This window comes from Siphateles boraxobius, unplaced genomic scaffold (genome assembly GCF_051911475.1).
Source record: "Siphateles boraxobius isolate OS27281-9 unplaced genomic scaffold, OSU_SipBor_1 13, whole genome shotgun sequence".
In the NCBI taxonomy this organism is placed as follows: Eukaryota; Metazoa; Chordata; class Actinopteri; order Cypriniformes; family Leuciscidae; genus Siphateles; species Siphateles boraxobius.
Genome location: NW_027508733.1, coordinates 23,149,492 through 23,171,061, shown reverse-complemented (window position 1 = coordinate 23,171,061; position 21,570 = coordinate 23,149,492). Strand labels below are relative to the sequence as shown.

Here is a 21,570-nt window from a genome sequence, read left to right as displayed (position 1 = left end):
AAGCATCCACAGCGGTGTTGCTAATGCCCATTCTGTTTATGAAAGCACAACAGAGATACGCCATGGTTGCTTCTAGTGTAGACTGATTGATAGATTATAAATATAGAAGATCATAGGATAAAACTTATTAGGAGAATCTTAATGTTTCCTCTAAAGGTCCAAGTTACAATAGTAAAACAAGAACAGTTCTAGAAACTCTTTAAGAGTTGTATGTCTTCTCTTCCTCACACAGAGTATATTACTGCCAGATTTGGCCTGGAAGACTCCGCAAGCTATGCTGTCTTCACCATCAACGACCAACTGAAATCAGACAAGCTCTATCTGTCCATGTTCTTGCGTACACGGAAGGAGTCTGGTCTTTTGGTGCTGCTTGCCAACAGCACCACTGAGTACTTGCAGATGTGGCTGGAAAAGGGAAAACTGACAGTACAATTCAATAACTTGAAGATTGTTACTGGTGAAAGTGTGGTTAACGATGGAGAGATCCATTTTGTCAGCATCACTATCGAGGAGGGTATGATAACTTTACAGGAGTCAGATCATGAATTTGGAGCAATGGATGTTCAACCTGTTTCCGTTCAGATTGGAGATGTCATCTATGTTGGCGGGCTGGTTGATGGACAAGAGTCATCTGCCTTCGGTGGTTACTTTAAAGGGTGCTTACAAGACTTGGAGCTCAATGAGAGGAAGCTTGAGTTTTTCCCAGTTGATGCTTCTGTGATGTCACACAGTCCCGACCGCATGGTTGATGTTACCGCAGGCTGCACCAGTGATGACTCTTGCTCTGTAAGTTATAATGTTAAGTATCATGAGCTCTCAACTGCATAAGGACAATGATTAGGTTACATAAAACCTGGCAGCTTTGTAGACAAAACCTGCTTATCTTATTTGGCTATGTCATCCTCTTTGGACTGGATAAATGTTTACAGTCAAGACTTTAGCCATGTCAATTAAGAAACTAATCCAAAACAGATTGAAAAGATATTTGTGATCTGATCTGATTTGATTCACTAATCCAATAAATTATTCAACAGTTAATTTAAGTCCCTGAGCATTTTTTTAAAAGACATATTTGATCTTACGTCTTCTAAACCATTTAATTTATTTAATTCATTCATTCATTTGATCATGTTAATGACAGTTTTGTATCTGCCACTTTTGTTTTTCCGTACCAGAAAAATCCTTGCCAGAATGGTGGCATGTGCTTCTCTCTATGGGACGACTTTACATGCATCTGCCCTCCTAACACAGCAGGGCAGCACTGCGAAGAGGTGAGCTGGTGCGAACTCACCCCCTGCCCACCCCAAGCAATATGCCAGGCGCTCAACCCGGGTTATGAATGTGAGTATTTAGGAACATGTGATCTCAGATGTATAAAATGCCGTATTTTAGCAGTATTAATTATTTTTGACTACTAAGACAAAATGAATGGTTACAGAATTAAGTTAAATGAAGAATTTTGGATTAACACCCTTCCAGATTTAAAGGGCTAGTTTTGCCAAAAATGATAATTTACTCACCCTCAAGCCATCCTAGGTGTATATGACTTTCTTCTTTTAGCCAAACATAACCTGGATTAAATAAAAAAATATCCTGGCTTTATAAAGCTTGGTTCCTCTAAGCTACACTCCCACTGTAAAGCAATGCTTCCAAGGTTTATAAAGTGATGTATTTTTGTAAAAAAAAAAAAAAATCCATATTTATAACTTTATAAACTATAATCACTGACTTGTGGTAATGGCTGTACGCGAGTCTAGTTCCTGTGGAAAAATGACCTCTGACCCGACGCATGACGTATTGATGATCGGGGAAGTGCAGAGGACAGAGCAAAACAAAACACCGGTCATGAATTAGAAGTCTAAACCGAGAACGAGAGATTTTTAAAGAACTTGAGTTTGTTGTTCCGCCCTAATTGTTTGAACTGCGAGAGGCCCTACTCTCACCTAAGCTTACGCTATGCCTACGTTGGGTCAGGGGTCACTCTTCCGCCGGAACTCGACTCGTGTACAGCCGTCACCGGAAGCCAGTGATTATAGTTTCTAAAGTTATACACATGGATATTGTCTTACAAAAACACATTGCTTTGCTTCAGGAGGTCTTTATTAACCCCCGGGAGCCATATGGATTACTTTTATGATGGATGGATGGATGTAAATTTTTTGGCTTCAAAATCTGTGGTACCATTCAGGTAGGGAGAGTAAATGATGGGATACTTTTTGGGTGAACTAACCTTTTAAGTTGCAGGCTAGGCTTGGGAAAGAGCTTGCTGGGATCTTGCAGACTTTAACTGAAATTGTTTTGCGAATTCTTGAAGTGTTATGTAAACTAAATCTGCCTTTATTCTACACAGGCATTTCAAACGGGACTTTTCAGGACAACACCACTCTCGTATACCGCGGGAATGGGCTGATCTCCCGCCACCTGACCAGCATCGTTTTCAGTATCCGTACACGTAAACGCAATGCAGCAGTGTTGCATGCGGAGAGAGGGCCAGACTTTGTGACGGTATCCATTCAAGATGGCTTTTTGGTGCTTGAGCTTTTAAGTGGACCTTCTTCTTCATCATCTTTGTCACCAGTAACCCTGCACAGCCCAAGGCCAGTGGCCGATGGAGAGTGGCATGTTGTAGAGCTGTTAATGGCCAGTCCTTGGGCTAACACCTCCCAGTGGAAGATGGTCCCCTTAGATGAAAAGAATGAGCCTACTATATCTGACTCAATGACGGGAAATCTAGACTTCCTCCGAGAGGGAACAGATATCATGCTAGGAGGACTGGGCCTGGAGTCTGGCTGGAATCTGATTGGTTGTCTGAGTAATGTTGAGATTGGTGGAATCGTGCTTCCGTATTACGGTCCAGCCGAGGTGAGATTCCCACGTACACAGGAAGAGAAGTTCAATAAAATATCAGAGAAACCTGTCCAGACTGGCTGTGTCGGTGAGGTGGTGTGTGAACCCAACCCCTGCCTGCATGGAGGCATCTGTGACGATCACTTCAATCTTATCCACTGCTTCTGTCTTCCTGGCTGGGGCGGTGATCGCTGTGAGCTTAATACAAACACTTGTGCCTCCAACCCCTGTCAACACGGATACTGCAGTGTGCAGAACCTTACATACAGCTGCACATGTGAGAGTGGCTACACCGGCACCAACTGTGAGGTGAAGGTGGACATATGTGCCGGTCAAAAGTGTGCTAATGGAGGGACCTGCTTGCATGGCTTAAACAGCTACTCATGCCTCTGTCCCCACAGGTTTACTGGGCCAAATTGCAAGTGAGTCTATTCTAATGTGTCTCAAGCAGTTGACTAGTTGACGTGTTCATTATTACTATTGGTCATACTTAGGGTTAAGGATTTAAACAAGCCCCTAACCCAGGGTTCCTCAAATCCTCAAATCCTCAAATCCTGGAAAGCCAGTGCCCTGCAGTTTAGCTCTTTGATTAGGGTTGGAGCCAAACCAAAGACTATGGATATAGAAAAACGGTTCACTCCTATTACTTATGAATGGAAGAAACTGCAAAGCGCAATATGGCGGAATACGTCCCGCCTTCTAGGTAAAAGAGTCAATCGCTTATTGGTAAAGCCATTGCATCAATACGACTGCCGTTATAAGCTCCAGTTCCCAGACTCATGTTTAGGACTTCACATGTACATTTTTTAATGCTATTTGAGCATAATAAACAACATTTATAGGACAGTTGATCTCAGATTTTGTTGCTGATTTCAAATATGTTATTTAATTGTGAGTTCGGCTAGCAGTTTTAAAGATTTCAGGATTTCCCTCATTCAAATAGATAGGAGTTGGTCTTGGATGCTCAAAATAGCTGTCCAGAGGTGTTGCAAATATGGCCGCCGAGTGAACAGACTTTCCTTGAAAGGGACTTTGGCTAAACTCTGCAGGGCACTCCACAGCCAGATTTGAGGAACCTTGCTCTAACCCTAATTGTTAAACTTTGGCATGTTACTGGTCCCACTTTTGTTGTACAAATATGTGTGATTCTTCAAATGTAGTTTATTGAATAGAAGCGTGTAGTTGCCTATAAATGCATCTGGACTTAATGGCTGGGCAATTAATCAAGTGAAAATTTTTCATAGACTAAACCTGAAAGAGGGACCTGAGGCACACCAATGGACCAAAATATTTTTGAAACATGAGAGAGGGCTCTTCTAACTTTGTCTATTAAGCTACCACCAAGACTACCCTAACACTGAGGTGGTGAGTTTTGCGAGGCAAGCATCTAGTTGACTGATTTGGGTTAAGAGTTTACGTCTAAGTTTAGCAGACATTGCAGAGGTGCATCCAAAGACCCGATTTAAGGCTTCTACACCAAGGCAATGCACAGGCATGTCTGTAAGAATTCATGTTTGTCCCTCCTGTAAAACACTGAACCTGGTGTTAAAAAGCCATAGCTAATCTCAAGAAGCTACTCCACTTTTCAAAGGAAAGAGAATGCAGACAGAAATGTTGACTTTGTACATCGAAACAGGCCACAAACCTCATACAATGATTCCCATCTAATAAATAAAGCAACTTGAATGAATCAAGACCCCTAAGGGACTGATTTGTTTTAAAGGTAATGCAAATCATATAATTGCTTTTATGGTGTTGTTTATGCTAGCGTGACTGCAGAGATGTGACTGTTGCTATACGTGTCATTTGAAAGTGGTAATGGTAATAATAGTGTCTGTAGAGAGTGCCCATCCTCCAGTGGTTGCGTTAGGCCTTCGGGGTGGCATCTAAGGCAAGTCTGCAGCCATTTATCTCATAAACATGTTTTGTTGCCAGACTGCTTCATAGCACTCCTTTGAAACTGCCTTGCAGGCAGCTGGGAGACATAATAGATCTATCTTTTCCCCACTGCAGAGTTAGAGAGATCTTTGGTGTAAAGTTTTGCTGCATAAAAAAAAGAATGACGCTTGCTGTTTGTTTGTCTCTTTCCTGTTCCCTCTGTCTCACAACAGCACTCTGATTGAAGAGGCTCCGTGGTACGTAGTTGTCAGGAGCATGTAAGTGGCGTTTTACTGTTGACTTTTTTCCTTTATTTTTTATACGTTTTCCTTATTTTTTTCTTTCGTTCAAACCCTTCCTTTCGCTTAATTCTTTTCATTTCCATTTCTTTATTCACTCTATTAACCCTTCTTTCCTGTCATCCTCCTGCCTTTCTTTCTTGTCTTTATCACTTCCTTCTTACTTTCCTTAACCCCTTCTTCTTTGCCATACCTTCCTTCCTACCATCCTTCCCTCCCTACCTCCTACTTTTTATTTACTCTTTCTCCCTTCTTTCTTGCTATCCTGCTATTTTTTTCCTACTTTCCTTTGCCGTCTCTCTGTCCTTTTTCCTTCCTTACTTTCTGCTTTCCTTTTCCTCTTCTCTTTCTTCTTTCTTGCCTTTGCCCTTACTTTCTTCTTGATGCAATGAGATCCAGGCAGTCGAAGAAGTTGAATGAGAATTCTTTATTTTATTAAACGTTTAATAAACTTCTAAAAATAAAGAGGTCACACAATTACAAGGCTAACATCTATAATTCTGAAATTCTGAGTATAATACCGGTAATCTCTGCCAGAAGAGATCATACAGACTGGAGATCACCCAATGTAACAGAGAGCTGGAAGAGCAGTCAGAAGAAGAAGTGAAGTGAAGCCACCACATATCAATGGCCCTATATATCTGTAGGTGTAGGAAAAAACTTATATTCCACTTAAAGATCTGTTGTTTGTGTGATAAGAAAGGTCAAACTGAATTATCCATTGTGTCAGTGATATACTTATGTCTTCCTACTAAGAGGTGGTGACAGGTCGTCGTGGCCATTGCAACTTGCAAAAGAGACAGAAATAGATGCACGAGGTGTGGTTTTAACACCTCTGGAACAAAAGAAAGTGAAGCTTGCGTCGTGCAAAATAACATTGCAGGAACGGTACATCTAGTACCGTGAATCACAAATTCTGAGAACATTGTCACTATGCAGCACTTGGCAGGCGTCCAATATCTTGTCATATAGGAACATTTGAATATAACAGTCATATTTTCAAACAGTATTACATTGATAAGATGAAAAGGAATAAATTAGTAAATACTTGAATATATGAATGCAATTATGTATATAGAGTAGGAATACATGGATAAATAAAGTCAAAGATAATATTGATAAGCAATCAATCATAAATAAATAAACGATAGAAGAAATGATATGAATGAAGACATTATCATAAACATTGACCATTTTGGATACACCACTTCTGTTTAAATCCGTTCCTTTCCTTCTTTACCCTTTCTTTCTTTCCTTCCTTCCTTCAGACTACTTTCCAATTCCCTTTCTTTCTCTTCTTTTACCCTTTCTTTCTTTCCTTCCTTCCTTCAGACTACTTTCCAATTCCCTTTCTTTCTCTTCTTTTACCCTATCTTTCTTTCCTTCCTTCCTTCAGACTACTTTCCAATTCCCTTTCTTTCTCTTCTTTTACTCTTTCTTTCTTCCCTTCCCTCCTTCAGACTACTTTCCATTCCCTTTCTTTCTCTTCTTTTACCCTTTCTTTCTTCCCTTCCCTCCTTCAGACTACTTTCCACTGTCCTTTCTCTCTCTTCTTTTACCCTTTCTTTCTTGCCTCCCTTACTACTTTTCTTACTTTTTCTCTATCCCTTTTTTCTTGCCATCCTGCTTTCTTTCTTTCCTGCCTCTTTCCTTTTTCCTTCATATTTTTCTTTCTGCTTTCCTTTCCCTGAATCTATCCCTCCTTTCTTCTGTTTTTTTTTTCTCTTTTTGCCTTCCTTTCTTCCACCCTTCCTACTTTCCAATACTCCTACTTTCTCTTCATGTCTGTTTCATTCTTGCTGTCCTTTTTTCATTCTCTCCTTCCTACCTTTTCTCCCTTTCTGCATAAATTTCAGATTGTCTCTGTAAAATAAAAGAAAACCACAATGAATAACGTTTCCTTTCCCAAAACCCCTTATTTGTCACATCATATCTTTGTCCATACAGAATAACAATGGGGGTCTTCATATTCACTGTATGTTAATCCTCATATAAGGTGTCAGTTTATTGTATTCTCTTTGTCTTGTGGTCAGAGGTCCATTCACATGCTAATGTCATTATTCTAATAGTAGGCTAATCCTCTTTTGTGCTGGACAAAGCGGGGGGGGGGGGGGGGGGGGGGGGGGGGTGGTCTGGTAGCAGTCTCTTACATGGGTCTCAGGAGGAGAGGATAGCTTCTTCATCATCTGTTATGTTTCTTTATTTTCCCTCATCCTCCCCATCCCCAGACCGCCCAAGCTCCCGGTGTCCATCTGTGGTGATGAACAGCAGAACCACACATGTTTCAATGGAGGGAACTGTTCTGACACCAACATGATGTGTGACTGCCTCCCTGGGTTTTCGGGTCACTGGTGATTATTCCTTCTCTTTCTTTGTTCACATGATCTCATGAATACATGTTAATGAATTTCAGATTAGTAATTATGGCATGTTTTCTAACCACTTTTAGAATGATCAGGATATTTGTATTCAGAGCCAAATATTAACAACAAAAATAACTGTAATATTTAAGTTAGTAATAACAAGGTTTGTTTTCACTATACATTTGTCTTTAAGGTGCGAACTAGATCTTGATGAATGTAGATCCAATCCTTGCTTGAATGGTGGCTATTGCCAGAACATGGTCAACAAGTTCCAGTGTGTCTGTGAAATGACCTTCGCGGGCGAGACCTGTGATGTCGACGTAAGCGACCTTTACTTTTACATGGCGTCTTTGTTTTGGCAAAACCTCTTCCAGATTCTCTCCTACCTCATTCTGCGCTTAGACGATGAGCCAGAGGTAGACTGGGGTGACAACGAGTAAACAGGTCTGTGGTGGGGGCCAAGAAAAAGGCAAGTTTTTGGGGCTTTTGCACCGGAGGAATGTTTTCATAGTTCCTAGAACTAATGGTAGAAGTCCGCACTTTTTGGCGTGTTCACACCACAGGAACTGGGAACAATTTAGTTCTAGGAACACCTTTAGGGGGACTAAATTAGCACCTACTTCAGAGTAGAATCATCCCAGCACAATAGAAACTACCAGTGACGTAAGTGTACGCTGATTGGCCGAACGCATGCGGAACGCTGGCACCCGCCATTTAAAAAAAAAAGCTGTGTACACACAGTTTATAGCCTATATAGTTACTCTTAGAACATGGAAAACACAGATAGATGTCAAAGTCCAGGCACTTCTCTGCCTTTACGCTACGGATAAAATCCAATGCAGCTTTGAAAGCACCAAGCAAAACATGATTATGTTCTTCTGCTAAGCTAGTGACATTGGGCATCAACCATACAGCAAATGCTATAATACTTTTTACTATACAGTTTACTTTCTTTGTTTAAAAGTTCTATCTAATAACACATTAGATATGTATTAGACTAATGAAGAATGGGAGCTCTATCTGCTCAGGCTCTGCCGTTCTCAACGCCGTCAAAATAGAAGTCCCGTACGACAAACAGAGCAGCAGGACATAAGCTACGGTTTACATAACTTCAGAGTTCCTACTGGCGATGTGAATGCAACCAGGAAAATGGTTTTCCCCTTGGGGAATATTTAGTTCTCCGGGGACCGCCCTGATGGCTAGTTCCTATAACTGTGTTCCTTTAACTACCCGGTGCAAAAGCCCCCTATAAGTGTTTTCGATACAGATTTAATAAGCTGGAATGGAATGCTGATTCAAAATGTTTTCTTAGTTCCTTAGATATTTGATATTAATATATATATATATATATATATATATATATATATTTAATTAAATGTAAATAAAGTATTAATCAAGTAAATTTAATTGTAAATATGAGTCTTTTAACCATGGACAGTGTTATTTGTTGGTTTGGGAAAAAACAGTGTGCAAGGATCAGGTGTGTATCTGTATCAGGCCATTAGATGGCTTTTCAGTGAAACAGCTTAGTGCCTTAAGGTGACAGTGTTCATAAGTGAGACTCTGCCAGGAAGCACATTTATCAATGGAAATATTGTTACAGGATGACAGCGTTTTCTTCCTAATCCAAAGGTTTCTTTTTTATTGTACTTTATACACTGAAAAAAAATTGGAGTAGGATTTACTTGAAAAAAGCTAGGCAACTTTTTCCACTCAGAAAATGCTAGTAAATTTACAAAGATTTGCCAAGTAAAAACCTAAACATATTTATCAGTAGCTTTAATTAGAAATCTTTAAGTTAAAATTTACTTGGAATATGGAATTAAGTAAACTTTACTTAACCTAGTTAAGTGAAAGTAACAAAGAAAATAAGTAATTTTAACTTGGCTAGTAAAAGGTTGATTAATATCGATTTAGTTGAAATTTCCTTTGCATTACATTTCACTCAAACAATTTTATTGAATTATACCAGTCATTTATAGTTTGTGTTTTACTTAGAGTATCTAAGAAATTTTTACTTCATCATGTCAGATGCTGATGTGAATGCAAAGACCTCAATACTTGGTAGACAATACACAATGACGGTAACATTTGATGGATCGTTTTTGTGTTTGAATGTGTCATTTTGAGCAGAAAATTTACTCGAAATGTCACAAACTGGCAAGTTACTAATCCTGACAAACAAAAGCAATGATAAAACAATGTAAATACAGCTGGAAACCAGTGAAAAATGAACCTCATTAATTATGCAAGGTCCAGTGAATGATGCCGTATCAGAAAAGTTGAGTAATTTTTACTTAATTTTGTTGAGTTGATATTTACGCTTTCATTTCTACTCGCTTGAATTAAGTACTGATATGGAATTTACTTGCCTGAACTAACTTTTTCTTGTAAATTACATTGTTTTTTTTTTTTTCAGTAGTATTTACCTTACCAAAAAATCATTTTTTACAGTGTACTGTTCAAATGATAATGATAGACTGATACGGAAAATCATTTTGAGAATACTTGTGATGATGTGTTTATTACGTTTAGCATTACATAGACTTTGTACATTTGTAATATATAATTAATATACCATGAATAATAATGTTTATAAGGCAAGGTTTGGGATTGAATTGGAATGATGTGAAGGAATTTACTGAATTGCATTTCAACATAGGCAAATTAATGAGTTTTATTGGTCCAGCACAAATTTTGCAGTAATTTGATTAATTTTGATAACTAATTGGGAGCATCATGGGAAATAAAGTGTTCATAAAATCAAAGTTAACGTATTATATATAATGAAGTTCATTTGATTTTTAAAAGCATTATCATGCATTTGTAATTGGGGCGGTTTCTAAAAAGGACTTTTAGCATAGAAGAGATTTAGTTTATTTCTGTTATATATAATTTTATGTTTCAGTTCATCTGTCATTTCCATATTTATTTTCATTATTTTCCTTTCCACTTTCAAGCCCTGATTTACATCCAACAATATCCCACTATTGATCAACTCATTGCTCTTTTATATCTTAAAATCATTTTTAACATTTTTAACTATTATGTAGTCCTTTCCATGTATGTTTTAAACTAGCAATATGTCACACTCAGTCGTTTCAGTAGTTTGTAATGTTGTCATGTGTTCATCTGTCTGTTGATCTCCATGTTCGACTTCATGACCAAATTGTGTACATTGTGTTGCTCACATTCTGTCTTTAGATGACTGTCTTCAAATAAAGCATTTTCTCTCCATCCCATCCATCATCAATCTGTTGTTTGTCCTTTGTCAGTTTTGTTTAGCTGTCTCTCTTCTGTCATTTACACATCCAGAGACTGTGGCAGTGGCACATCATCTAGGTTTTGAAGAATGTTGCCACAGATTTTGATAGACAGAGCCACTGAACTATGGGCGGCAGACACATCAAAGACGCCACGGCACTGTAAAACCTGTGGCAGGTGTGTTGAGTCAGCAATTTATGTGTAATCCTGACACCATAGGATGTTGAGACTAGGCAAAAAAAGTGTACTGTGCAAGTTTGAAACAAGATGAGTATTTTTTTTACAGCTGCAACTTACAGTGTATCAGTTGTTGTGACAGCTTTACTGAGTTAGGTGTACCCTGGATAAATTTGATGAGGGCAGGTGATCACAACAATTTGGTTTACAATTCACCTCTCTCTCCAAGTCGTCCTCAGACGAGCCTTCCATCATTGCCTCCAGGCATCCCGATTCTCCATGCATCCGGCCAGTTCGTTGGTGCTATGGGCTCCTGTATCCCTCTTGAGTATGTCCACGTATGTTAGCGTGGGACGTCCTCTTGACCGATGGCCATGTGTTGGTTCCCATAGCACCAGCTTGCTGGCTGGCAGCTCACGATGCCTTAATGTCCTGCAAGTCTCATTCTCCTCACAGCAATCTTGTTGCTCACTCTTGATACTCCCTCATACAGGATTTTGTTGGTTACATGCACACTCTTACTGATATTAAGCACTGCACGCAGCATCCTGGTGTAGCACCCGTCCAGGGACTTCTCTAGGGTTGGATTCAGGGTCCAGCATTCACTGCCATAGAGGAGAACAGACTCTACTGTCGCGTAGAAGAAGCTGAGTTTGATTTGGCGGGAGAGGTTGAAGTTCCATACACTGTTCATGCCGTTCAGGGCCCTCCATGCAAGTGCCTTCCTCACTTTTAGATCTTGCTCAGTTGAGTTGACCCATGCACCCAGGTACTTAAAGTCCTCAACTTCTTTCAGCACAGTGTCTCCTACTGTTATCAGAGGGTGATGTTCAGGTGGTACGTTGTAGGTTATGACCTCAGTTTTCTTTGCATTTACCCTAAGGCCGACCTTAGTGCACTCTAGCTCCACCCTGTGTAGAAGTTCCTGAGCTTGTTCCATGTTATTGGAGAGCAAACTAATGTCATCCGCATAGTCAAGGTCTGTCAAGACTACTGCCGGGTGCCGACTTGACTTCCTTGGTGTCAACGTGGAGCCAAGTTCCTGCTCTCGCCCACTGATTGCCTTCTTGAGCGCATAATCAAGGACTATGATAAAGAGGAAGGGGGCTAATGTATCCCCTTGCATAACTCCAGCCAGGATGTCAAACTCCTCGCTGTTGCCATCTGGAGTCACCACCCTGGCCCTTGTTCGTGAGTACATGGACTCTATCGCCCGGAGTCGGTTCGGAGGAATTCTGTATACCTATACATGGAATTAAATGCTACTATTACTAGTTTAGTTCTTTAACCTCTTGGCCACATCCACACTCTTAGGCCCTGTTTACACCTGGTATTAAGAAGCATTTTGGTCGATCGGATCACAAGTGGATGACGCTAAATTCAGGTGTAAACAGGGTCTAAAAGGTTTTCAGCTGGTCCACTTTCGACCACTTCCAGCGGTAGTTGAAAACGCATTCGACCGGATTGCTTTCGTTGTGTAAACACTCATGTGGTCGAATGTGTTCGAACAGCCACAAAAGACTGCCTATTGATCTAATGAGTATACATTACGGGAAGCGCTCTAGCCAGACGGGATTTAAACTTTGTCAGCTGAAGACCCAAGTTTGGTTGGAAGATGAAAAACGCACCAAGCACAATGTTCTCACACCATTCCTGATTTCTAACACACACTCTCAGTAAGGGTCGTAGCACCAAATGTTAGGCCCCGGTCACGGAACCAAGGGATGGGCCCCTAACAACATCCAAGCCTCCTTTTTTTTCACTATTATTCAAAACTTTTTTTTTTCACAAGGTTAAATTCAGAGTAGCCTACCAATTGCAATAACATAGCAAGACATTTTAGAAAAACTATTTTTTTATTTTATTTTTTATTTTATTTTATTTAATATGGACATAGCAATAACATTATCACTCCGCCCAAGTAGCAGTGCTTCGCCTTCTGAGAATATAGTTCCCAGTATTTATACGGTTAAAAGATGGCTGTGTCTCATATGACCTTGTGATTTGTACACTCTGTGACTATACAAATCACAACATATAAATAGGAAAATGTTTGCATTATTTTGTCACTAATTGGGATTAGTATGCCAGCTGTAGCCATTTACATCCAGTCTTTGTGCTAAGCTAGGCTAGCAGTGGGTGCGTCAAACAGTTACAGCACACACAGAGATGAAAAAGGTACTGTAGCCTATGCATGGACTTATCTAACTCTGGGGGATACGCTGAAGATAAAGTCCCAAAAAGTCGGCGTGTTTCTTTAAAGTGTATAATAGCATATGAAGGAGAAGCTAGACTGACCAAAACCAAAAGTTTTCTGACCAAATAAACTGGTCTAACTGGTCTAAACTTTAGTAGCACACAATCCCCACTAACTGAGGCTCTGGTGGAATGTCTATAAGAGCCCTGATGCCTCTCTATGAGGCCAGAGAACAGTGGTGACACACAGTTGTTCAAACATTTAAAAGTCAATTTCAAAATAGGCCTACTAAAATTTACAAAATTTTCAAAAGTAAAAAGCTTATGCTTTTGTATGATATCACAATGATGCCATATCATAGGTTTCTTATAAAATATCTTAATTGCATGTTTATATAGAGAAGTGACTGGTTTCAGAGTGGACGCTGATGTTTGTGACCATGCTGTAATAGCCTACAGTATGACAAATGTGATAAAACCATTGCATGCATAAACAATAAAGCCGCGTGATGTGGTAACTCTCCTCTAATAAAGCGAAAACAGTTTAGTGTGATTTGACTTTCCTACAAACATGACTAATTTGAACAATTTAACAATTTTATTTATTATGAAATAAAAAATAAATTAAATAAGTGAATTATTAACATTAATAATATAAATGTAAATAATAGCTGCATTAAAATGTAGCCTTCAAATATTTTTTCATTTTGAGCAGACGGGAATTCTAATTTGTAGCTACACCAATATGCTCAACAGACTTCTCTGTGATTGGCAAGAGTGCTCAACAGACTTCTCTGTGATTGGCTGGTGCTCAGCGCTGCAAACAGGAACCATTTGAATGCAGCAGTCTATCTGCGTGTCTCTGTAGGGCCTACTCAGTAAAACCAAAGCCCATCTACGGAAAGCCTGTTCACTCCCTATTGAGCTCTGTTGTACCGAATGAATGGGCGTCTATGGAGCTAGACGGCTAAATGTGTCTCTTTCACCCGATTGCCATTGAGAAATCTCAGATTTGATTGTAGGTTTTGCAAGTTCAATATGGGTTATAGGTCGAAAGTTGAATGAACGAGTACTTATGTCCTTTCGATTTCTTACAGGTTGAGTTTTTATTGCCCTTTACATGCTAGCATTCTGCTAATGAATGCTGATTGGTCAGTGAAGGACTGATTACGACCAGAGATACCGCTTGATGGCATCGTGGCATCTGAAGCGGGATCAGAATGTGTGTGTCTATTTTCAGCGTGGTCTTTTAAAACAACAAAACAAAAACTCTTCTAGCGCGTGTATTTACCTGTGTCAGCTGTGTTGTCGATGCCTCGAGAAAAAAGAAAGTGCAGATCGCGAAAGCACCAAAGTGACTGAAGAATTGCCGTAAAGCAGTATCTCTGGTGGAACGATGTGTATGACGTCATTTACATTTTAAAATACTTTTTTAATGCAAATAAGTGACTCTAAAAAATCTAACTCCCAGCAACTGCAACCAGTTCAGAAGCCGGAAGTTTACTGAGTGAACGTTCTCCCTATATTAGACATTCTCTGGTAAAACCGTGCAGAAAGACTGGTATCGTCACATTTGCACAATTATTTAATTATTTACTTTGTATAAAGTACCCGTAGGCTTCTTTTGACAAGACTACTTCACTGAGGTAAAGGGATAAGTAATAAGTTCTTAAGTAATAAAACATTCTTCCTCCCCCCCAAAAAAACTAGTTGAAAACTTGTCTGCCCTCCTGCAGCTTAGGCTACTTGCCCACTCTTTTCTTTTTTGATAACCTGATTTAGGCTTCATTTTTTTTGTAGTGCGAGGCTCCTTTCCAAGCCAGTTCCACAAGCTGAATTTAAAGGGATAGTTCACCCAAAAATGAAAATTCTGTAAGTATTTACTCACCCTCATGTTGTTCCAACCCGTAACACCTTCGTTCATCTTCAGAACACGAATTAAGATATTTTTCATGAAATCTGAGAGCTGGATCACTCCTCCATACTAGTCCATAGGCTTCTTCAGGGATTGAAACTTGCCAGCCCCGAAAAGTTATTAAAGAAATCGTTAAAATAGTCCAAGTGACTACAGTGGCTCAATCTTAAGTTTATCAAGCAACGAGAATACTTTTTGTGTGCAAAAACAAACAAAAATAACGACTTTATTTCAACTATTAATTTCCTTCTCTGTGGGCCTCTAGTCAGTTAACGAATTGTAATAGCGTAGAGCTACGTCACACGCAGGCTCACTATTGGCCGACGCTGGTCATGTGGGTCATGCGTGTGACGTACAACAACAGAAGCTTACGCTATTACACTAGTAATACATGAGGGTGAGTAAATACTGACAGAATTTTCATTTTTGGGTGAACTATCCCTTTAACCACTGGAATACAAGACCAAACCATTTCTGCTTTTGATAGGGGGATCACTATGTGAGGGCACAATATGCTAGGCAAATAACGGATGGTTTTACTTTTTACGGATGGAAAATTGGAAAGTCTTGTGAATTTATTCCTGCCAATAGCATATTATTATTAACTATGTGATTTTGTTATTTAAATATTATGGATTATCAATATATCTTTGTGGGCCCCCCCCCCTCGCCGAGGGCCCCTGTTACTCAGTTTCAAACCAATCTTGGGTCTTCAGTCAACAAAGTTTAAATCCCGTCTGGCTAGAGCGCTTCCCGTAATGTATATTCATTAGATCAGTAGGCAGTCTTTTGTGGCTGTTCGAACACATTCGACCACATGAGTATTTACACTATGAAAGTAATCCGGTCGAATGCGTTTTTTGCGTATATACTGTATATGTATATACATACACACACACACAAACACACTGTAATATGCTTGAAAATGTATTCAATGTATTTAATATGAAATAATACTCTTAGTCAATGGTTACACATGGGCACATGCATTTTAAATTAGATTTTTTTTTACATATTTTTCTTGGCAAATATTTAAATTGACCAAATGATATTTATGTGATTAATGAGCTGAACTGATATCACAAAGTTTAAGATTATTGTGACTGAATACAGAAAAACACAGATAAATGTAATCCTCTCAAGATCCTTATTTTTAACTTGTGAGCAAAATGCTATTGTGCGAGTTAAAGATAGCCACTTTCCACTTTGGTAATCCCATCTAACAGGATAGATGCTGGTTGAGAAGATCTCATGCTAAGACATGTTAAGTGTTGCTCTCTGAGCTTTGATGTTTTCTTAAAGACCCCATATTATCAAAATGAGACATTTGTGACTTTTAGTGATAGCATATGCATAAAAATGAACAAAACCCCTTTTAAAAGACAAACATATTTCAAATGTACAGTCTCTCTCTCTCTCTCTCTCTCTCTCTCTCTCTCTCTCTCTCTATCTCTCTCTCTCTCTCTCTTAGAAAAAAGGACTAAAATTATTGATGGCTCATCCTGTGCTACACAGATTTTTGTCACGCAAATTTCTCTTTCAGATGATGTAATCTATTTATAACCCATAGCAATTAGAGCAGTATGTGTCAGGCATAAAACAACAAAAAAATTATATTGCTAGTGTTATGTTTTGTTTAACGTTACAAAATAAATTGGAGTGTAGACCTGTGCAGGTATATGATTTAGCAAATCGTTTTATCGAATAGGTGCAATCAAATGAACCATCTAAGCAAAACGATTCTCTACAATGAATTGTTCTTATTGATTCTTTCAATGATTCATATTATGGAAAGGACGTTTGCGTACCAAGGGTACATTTAGGCTATGTTTACATGGAAACGATCTGGAGAGAAAACGCAAAAGTGGTGTTGCGTTATCACTTTTTATTCTGCGTTTAGACGAGCGTTATCGGGGGGAAATCCGCGTGCATATGATGACCCAAAAGTGTGTGAAATTCGATGTACTATGCACTCCAGGCGGCTAGGTGGCAATGTGAAGCACTGCGACACAACAACACCAATATCTGAGAATATTTTGTACAACTGCTGAAAAGACTCTTGTACGTTTATCAGAGCTGCTATGGCAACTTGAAGGTCCGACGTATGGAAATAATCCGACATATTGGGGTTATTTTCCTGTAATGGCGCATGCCTGTGACGTAAACACGTACGCGACGAGAGCCACAGTTTGCAGATTTGCATTTTTACTGTTTAGATGGGAACGCGACGGTGGATCGTTTTTAAGATCTCCACTCTGGAGGGTGGTTTCACTTTTTTGCGTTTTTAAGCCTCCAAAACGACGTCGCCATGTAAACGAAAGGCACATCCGATAAAATATTTTTACGTTTTCACCCAGAATCGTTCTCGTGTAAACAGGGCCTTACACAACAACGATGTAATAAAAACGGAAATGTTTTTCCTTTGCTTTTCTCGTGTACAGACAACATCGCTTTCAAAACGATCCCGTTTACACGGATCCGCGAAAACTATTAAAAATACTTTTTCATGCCAGGCCAGTAGCTGGCGATGTCACTTTGTAAAAAAAAATAAAAAAACACCACATTATATCAATGCTAATAACACCATTTTCAGCTAAAAACAGACAATTTTTATGCGTTTTGGTCGTTCATTTACACGACAGCAGTGTTTTGGTGGCCTGAAAACGCAAGCTTTTGAAAAGGGGTTTCAAAGTGCAAGTTTTTGAAAACGATATCATTATTGTCTCAGTGTAAACTACAAAAACACAAATCGTTAACGTCATGCGCATGCTTATTACATGTTCAGTAAATAGGCGCACAATGTTGTTTTTTACAAAGTAACATCGCCAACTATGGGCCTGGCATGAATAATACAGTGTTTTTTGTCTTTTTCACGGATCTGTGCGAACGGGATCGTTTTGACAACGTTGCCGCTTGACTGTGAAAAACGCAAAGGAAAAACGTTTCCATTTTTAGTAGCCTACTTCGCTGTCGTGTAAACGTAAAACGCAATATAACTTTATGTAGGTTAACATCCTGTTATTATGAATCATTTAAATTTTTTTCATACAGTTTTATTACTAATGGAATACATTTTCTTAAAAAGCTTAAAAATAGATAATTAATGCAGAGGCAATGCGACAGGGATGCAAGCTCAGTTCTTGAGGGTTAGTGTTTTTTGACTGCTGAAGCATAAATGTGTCTCAGTGTGAGGAATCTGTGGGTCTGTGGTTCTGTTCCACGTCTGCAGAGAAAGTTTGTGTCTTCAGAGTGACAGAATAGTGCTTGGCCAGCAGAAAGGCGCAGCAGCGTTCTGTGTGAAATGCAACTCAGCAGAGCATCGCTGCAGGTCTGGAAACGAGGGAGAAATATATCGGGAGAAGCTTATCGCAGTGACAGGGTCGTTTGTCTGCTGGAAAGTCTGGCTGTCTCTCTCCTTCTCGCTTTCTCTCACACACATAAAACATTGCATTCAGAGGAGGTGATGAGCTCAGCTCAGAGTTTCTGTGGCCATGAGCTTCTTGCCTGTCTCGGCTGCTTCAACAGATGGACCCGGTGTGGGAAGCGCTGGATTGGATAATCTAATTTTGGTCCTGAAAATCTTTCCACAGGTTACATTGTTATGCCAGTAGGTGGCAACAAGTGACTGTATTTTTGTTTGAATTAATGAATCGTTCGATTTGTTCAAAACACTGATTCAACAAAACAAAAGACTCTCTACCTGAGTGAGTCCTTGAATCATTCAGTCAAAAGTTTTATTCAAAAACACTGGTTGGATCAGTAACGAAACAATAGGTGTGTACGATTTGAAGAGGCGCTGCACAGATCGATCGGTGTATGACATCAAAGTGCAGTAAGAACGATTAGAGAGCAGACGGCTCTGTATGCTTTCGAACCACTCTCGCGGTACTCTGATATCATAGGCTACTGATCGGTCTGCGCAGCAGCGCTTCAAATCGAACAGACCTAGGCTGAGCCAGAAATCTTAAAAATGCAGTTTTCGGAGGATTAATTCCAAGGTAGGAAGGCATCAAGACACGTCTGAATCCAACTTTAGCTTCACTTCCAGTCTCCTGCATGCAGTGGCGGTTCTATAGGGGGGGCCGTGCCCCTGTGACAACAAGCTTGGCCCCGCTAAATGTGGAGTGTGAAATAATTTTTACAAAACTGTTTTTTTGCTATCATTGTTATCGTTGTATGCGTATTATTTTTTTATTATTCTATCTTTGTGGATTTGCTTGTTCACGTGACAATTCGCATCACATTCGCGGGAATCGCGGCAGAATAAGTCTGTCTCCTGCACGCGAGAGAGGAGAGAAGGAGAAACCCAGATAGCACACGTACATCTGCAAGATGTCTGTTAAAGATTTCTTCATCTGGAAAGCATCTGCTGTTTACTAACATCTGATAGACATCTTTAAGATGTCAGTTTAACATACATTCTAAATCATCACATCTTAAAGACATTTTCTAAACGTCTATTTGACATCTGACAGGAAACGTCCTATAGACGTATTGCAGATGAGCAAACACTCTAAAAATACGTCTTCCAGATGTAAACACGCACATCAAATAGACGTCTCCGTGGTGTACTTGTGCTATCTGGGAAGCTGGTAAATGTCAGTTTAGTTGCAAGTTCATTCTTTATGTGCGTATCGGGTGTGCGATGTGTATTGTCTATTAAAATATTGTAATCAATGTTTTAACTGTATACGAGGCACTGTGAGCTGACATCGCGTATTTGTCTCTCGTCCTTTCACTGCTGTGTGCGGTTCATAGGTAGGCTATGTCCCCAAATTAGTTTATGTCTTATATTTATATCATATTATGTTCTTATATTAGAATATCACATCAGCAAGAGTGCTGTTTTCCCGTGCACAATTGCAACTGTGATATTGATCTTATAGAACAGTTAAATTAACAATAAGTTAACATTGGGCGTTACCTTTTATACACAATATTGTCAATATTGTTTGTTTTCCCTTTATTTCGCCGACTAGAATTTCCAAATGAAACCGTAGCAGAGTCTCAATTCAACAGACAGCGATGATTTCTTGACTGAAATCCGCGTTTGGAATCACTTGCTCCTTTCCCGAATGAATCAGCCGTTTGAACAAATCGTTTGAATGAGTGAATCCCTCAACTCACTTATTAAGACCGTGACTTGCCGCCGCCTACTGGCGGTTTTAGTTTTATATTTAAAGTACCCTTTAATCAAAACGTTAAAATTAGAAATCATTTCATGTTTAAATATTTATTTAAATAAATAAAAATCTCATAGCTTTATTTATGCAATTGTAAATGGAGTGTAAATATATTAATGCCGCTTCTGTGTCACCTCTAGACTGCACTGCAAACATGGATTTTGATTAAATGATTTAATTTGACTGGTAACAGTGGTACTGTATAATTATTGTATAATTAAGTATTATTGTATAAATAAGTATAATTACTGTATAATTTGAATGTTAGTATTTGACATAAAAGGTGATTCATAACTCTAAATAAGTTTAGAAAGAATGTCCATATATAGGTGAAAATGCCCCTGGAAATCAATTTAAGTAGGCAAATTAAATTAATTATAAATTCATTAAAACATTTATTTCGGTCCCTGCTGTTAACTGACCACTCCATAGAATATTAAAAAATATGGATTATCTTTGTGAGTCTGCTGTCAACAACAGGCCTAAACCAGCCATGGCACCAGCACAAAAACACAATCAGTAAAATATCATCTAATCATCAACAAAACATTGAAAATATTGAGATATATTTTTGTCAATATTGCACACCCCTAATGTACGGTATGAATTTTGATTTCTTCAGGCCTTAAAAAGCCTTAAATTCGATTTTAAAAAGTGTGCAGGAACCCTGCAAAAGGTTAGACAGTTACCTAGCAAGTCAGTTATTTTCAGTAAATGAATTAATAAGCTTCTTGGTCCCCATTGCTTTTGCTCTATTGTTCTGTTCAAAATGAAGAGAAAGAAGGACATCATGTCAATTACAGTTACTGTGACTAATACTGAATATGTAATGCAAATGTAAAAATATAATGGAAATGCAAATACATTGTTGAATGATTATAAACATGGTATTTTGCCTGTTAATGCCTGCAGTGCAGTGCAGAAAATGATATGACAACAATAAGGTCTAAATGTAACAGTACAACTGGCCCCAGCTTGGCCCCCCCAGTTGAAATGGTCTAGAACGGCCACTGCCTGCATGAGATACCTTCATCTGATCGATATTTTAAGGCAGCATAGATGTATTCTTCTCTGCCTTTGATATCCCACAATGCTTGGCATTCTGTGACAGTTGAGCTAAAAAATAAAGATGGTGTCTGAAAGTTGCGGTTGGAGGTAAGTTTGAGTAAATGTAAGTTTTTGACCAACGTTTTCGACTTCTGATGTCATTTCTTGCAAAAAATTTGTATTGTAGTAATTAAATATTCGCTTAGTTATCACCAAAGCTCATGTTTTTATTGTAGACCATTAAACTGTTACGCTGCCTCAGAAGTCTGTCTGAAATCATTTTTTTGAGGTACCTTCATGCGCAAACGCTGCCTACAAAGTCATTACCTGCATGATAATGTCAAACTAAAGAAACTAAACAGAGATAAAGTCAACTGACTTATTCAAAACAAAGACGTATT

General features: G+C 39.0%; 1 protein-coding gene across 1 annotated transcript in view; it reads left to right on the top strand.

The window, feature by feature from the left end:
• The window catches only part of crb1 (crumbs cell polarity complex component 1), a 38,761-nt gene that overhangs the window by 14,796 nt on the left and 2,395 nt on the right, over nucleotides 1–21,570 (top strand). The window contains exons 7-12 of the mRNA XM_077226662.1: nucleotides 233–786; nucleotides 1,176–1,341; nucleotides 2,351–3,269; nucleotides 4,959–5,003; nucleotides 7,253–7,375; nucleotides 7,581–7,707. Coding sequence (XP_077082777.1) covers nucleotides 233–786; nucleotides 1,176–1,341; nucleotides 2,351–3,269; nucleotides 4,959–5,003; nucleotides 7,253–7,375; nucleotides 7,581–7,707 — 1,934 coding nt within the window. The remainder of the gene's footprint in view (nucleotides 1–232; nucleotides 787–1,175; nucleotides 1,342–2,350; nucleotides 3,270–4,958; nucleotides 5,004–7,252; nucleotides 7,376–7,580; nucleotides 7,708–21,570) is intronic.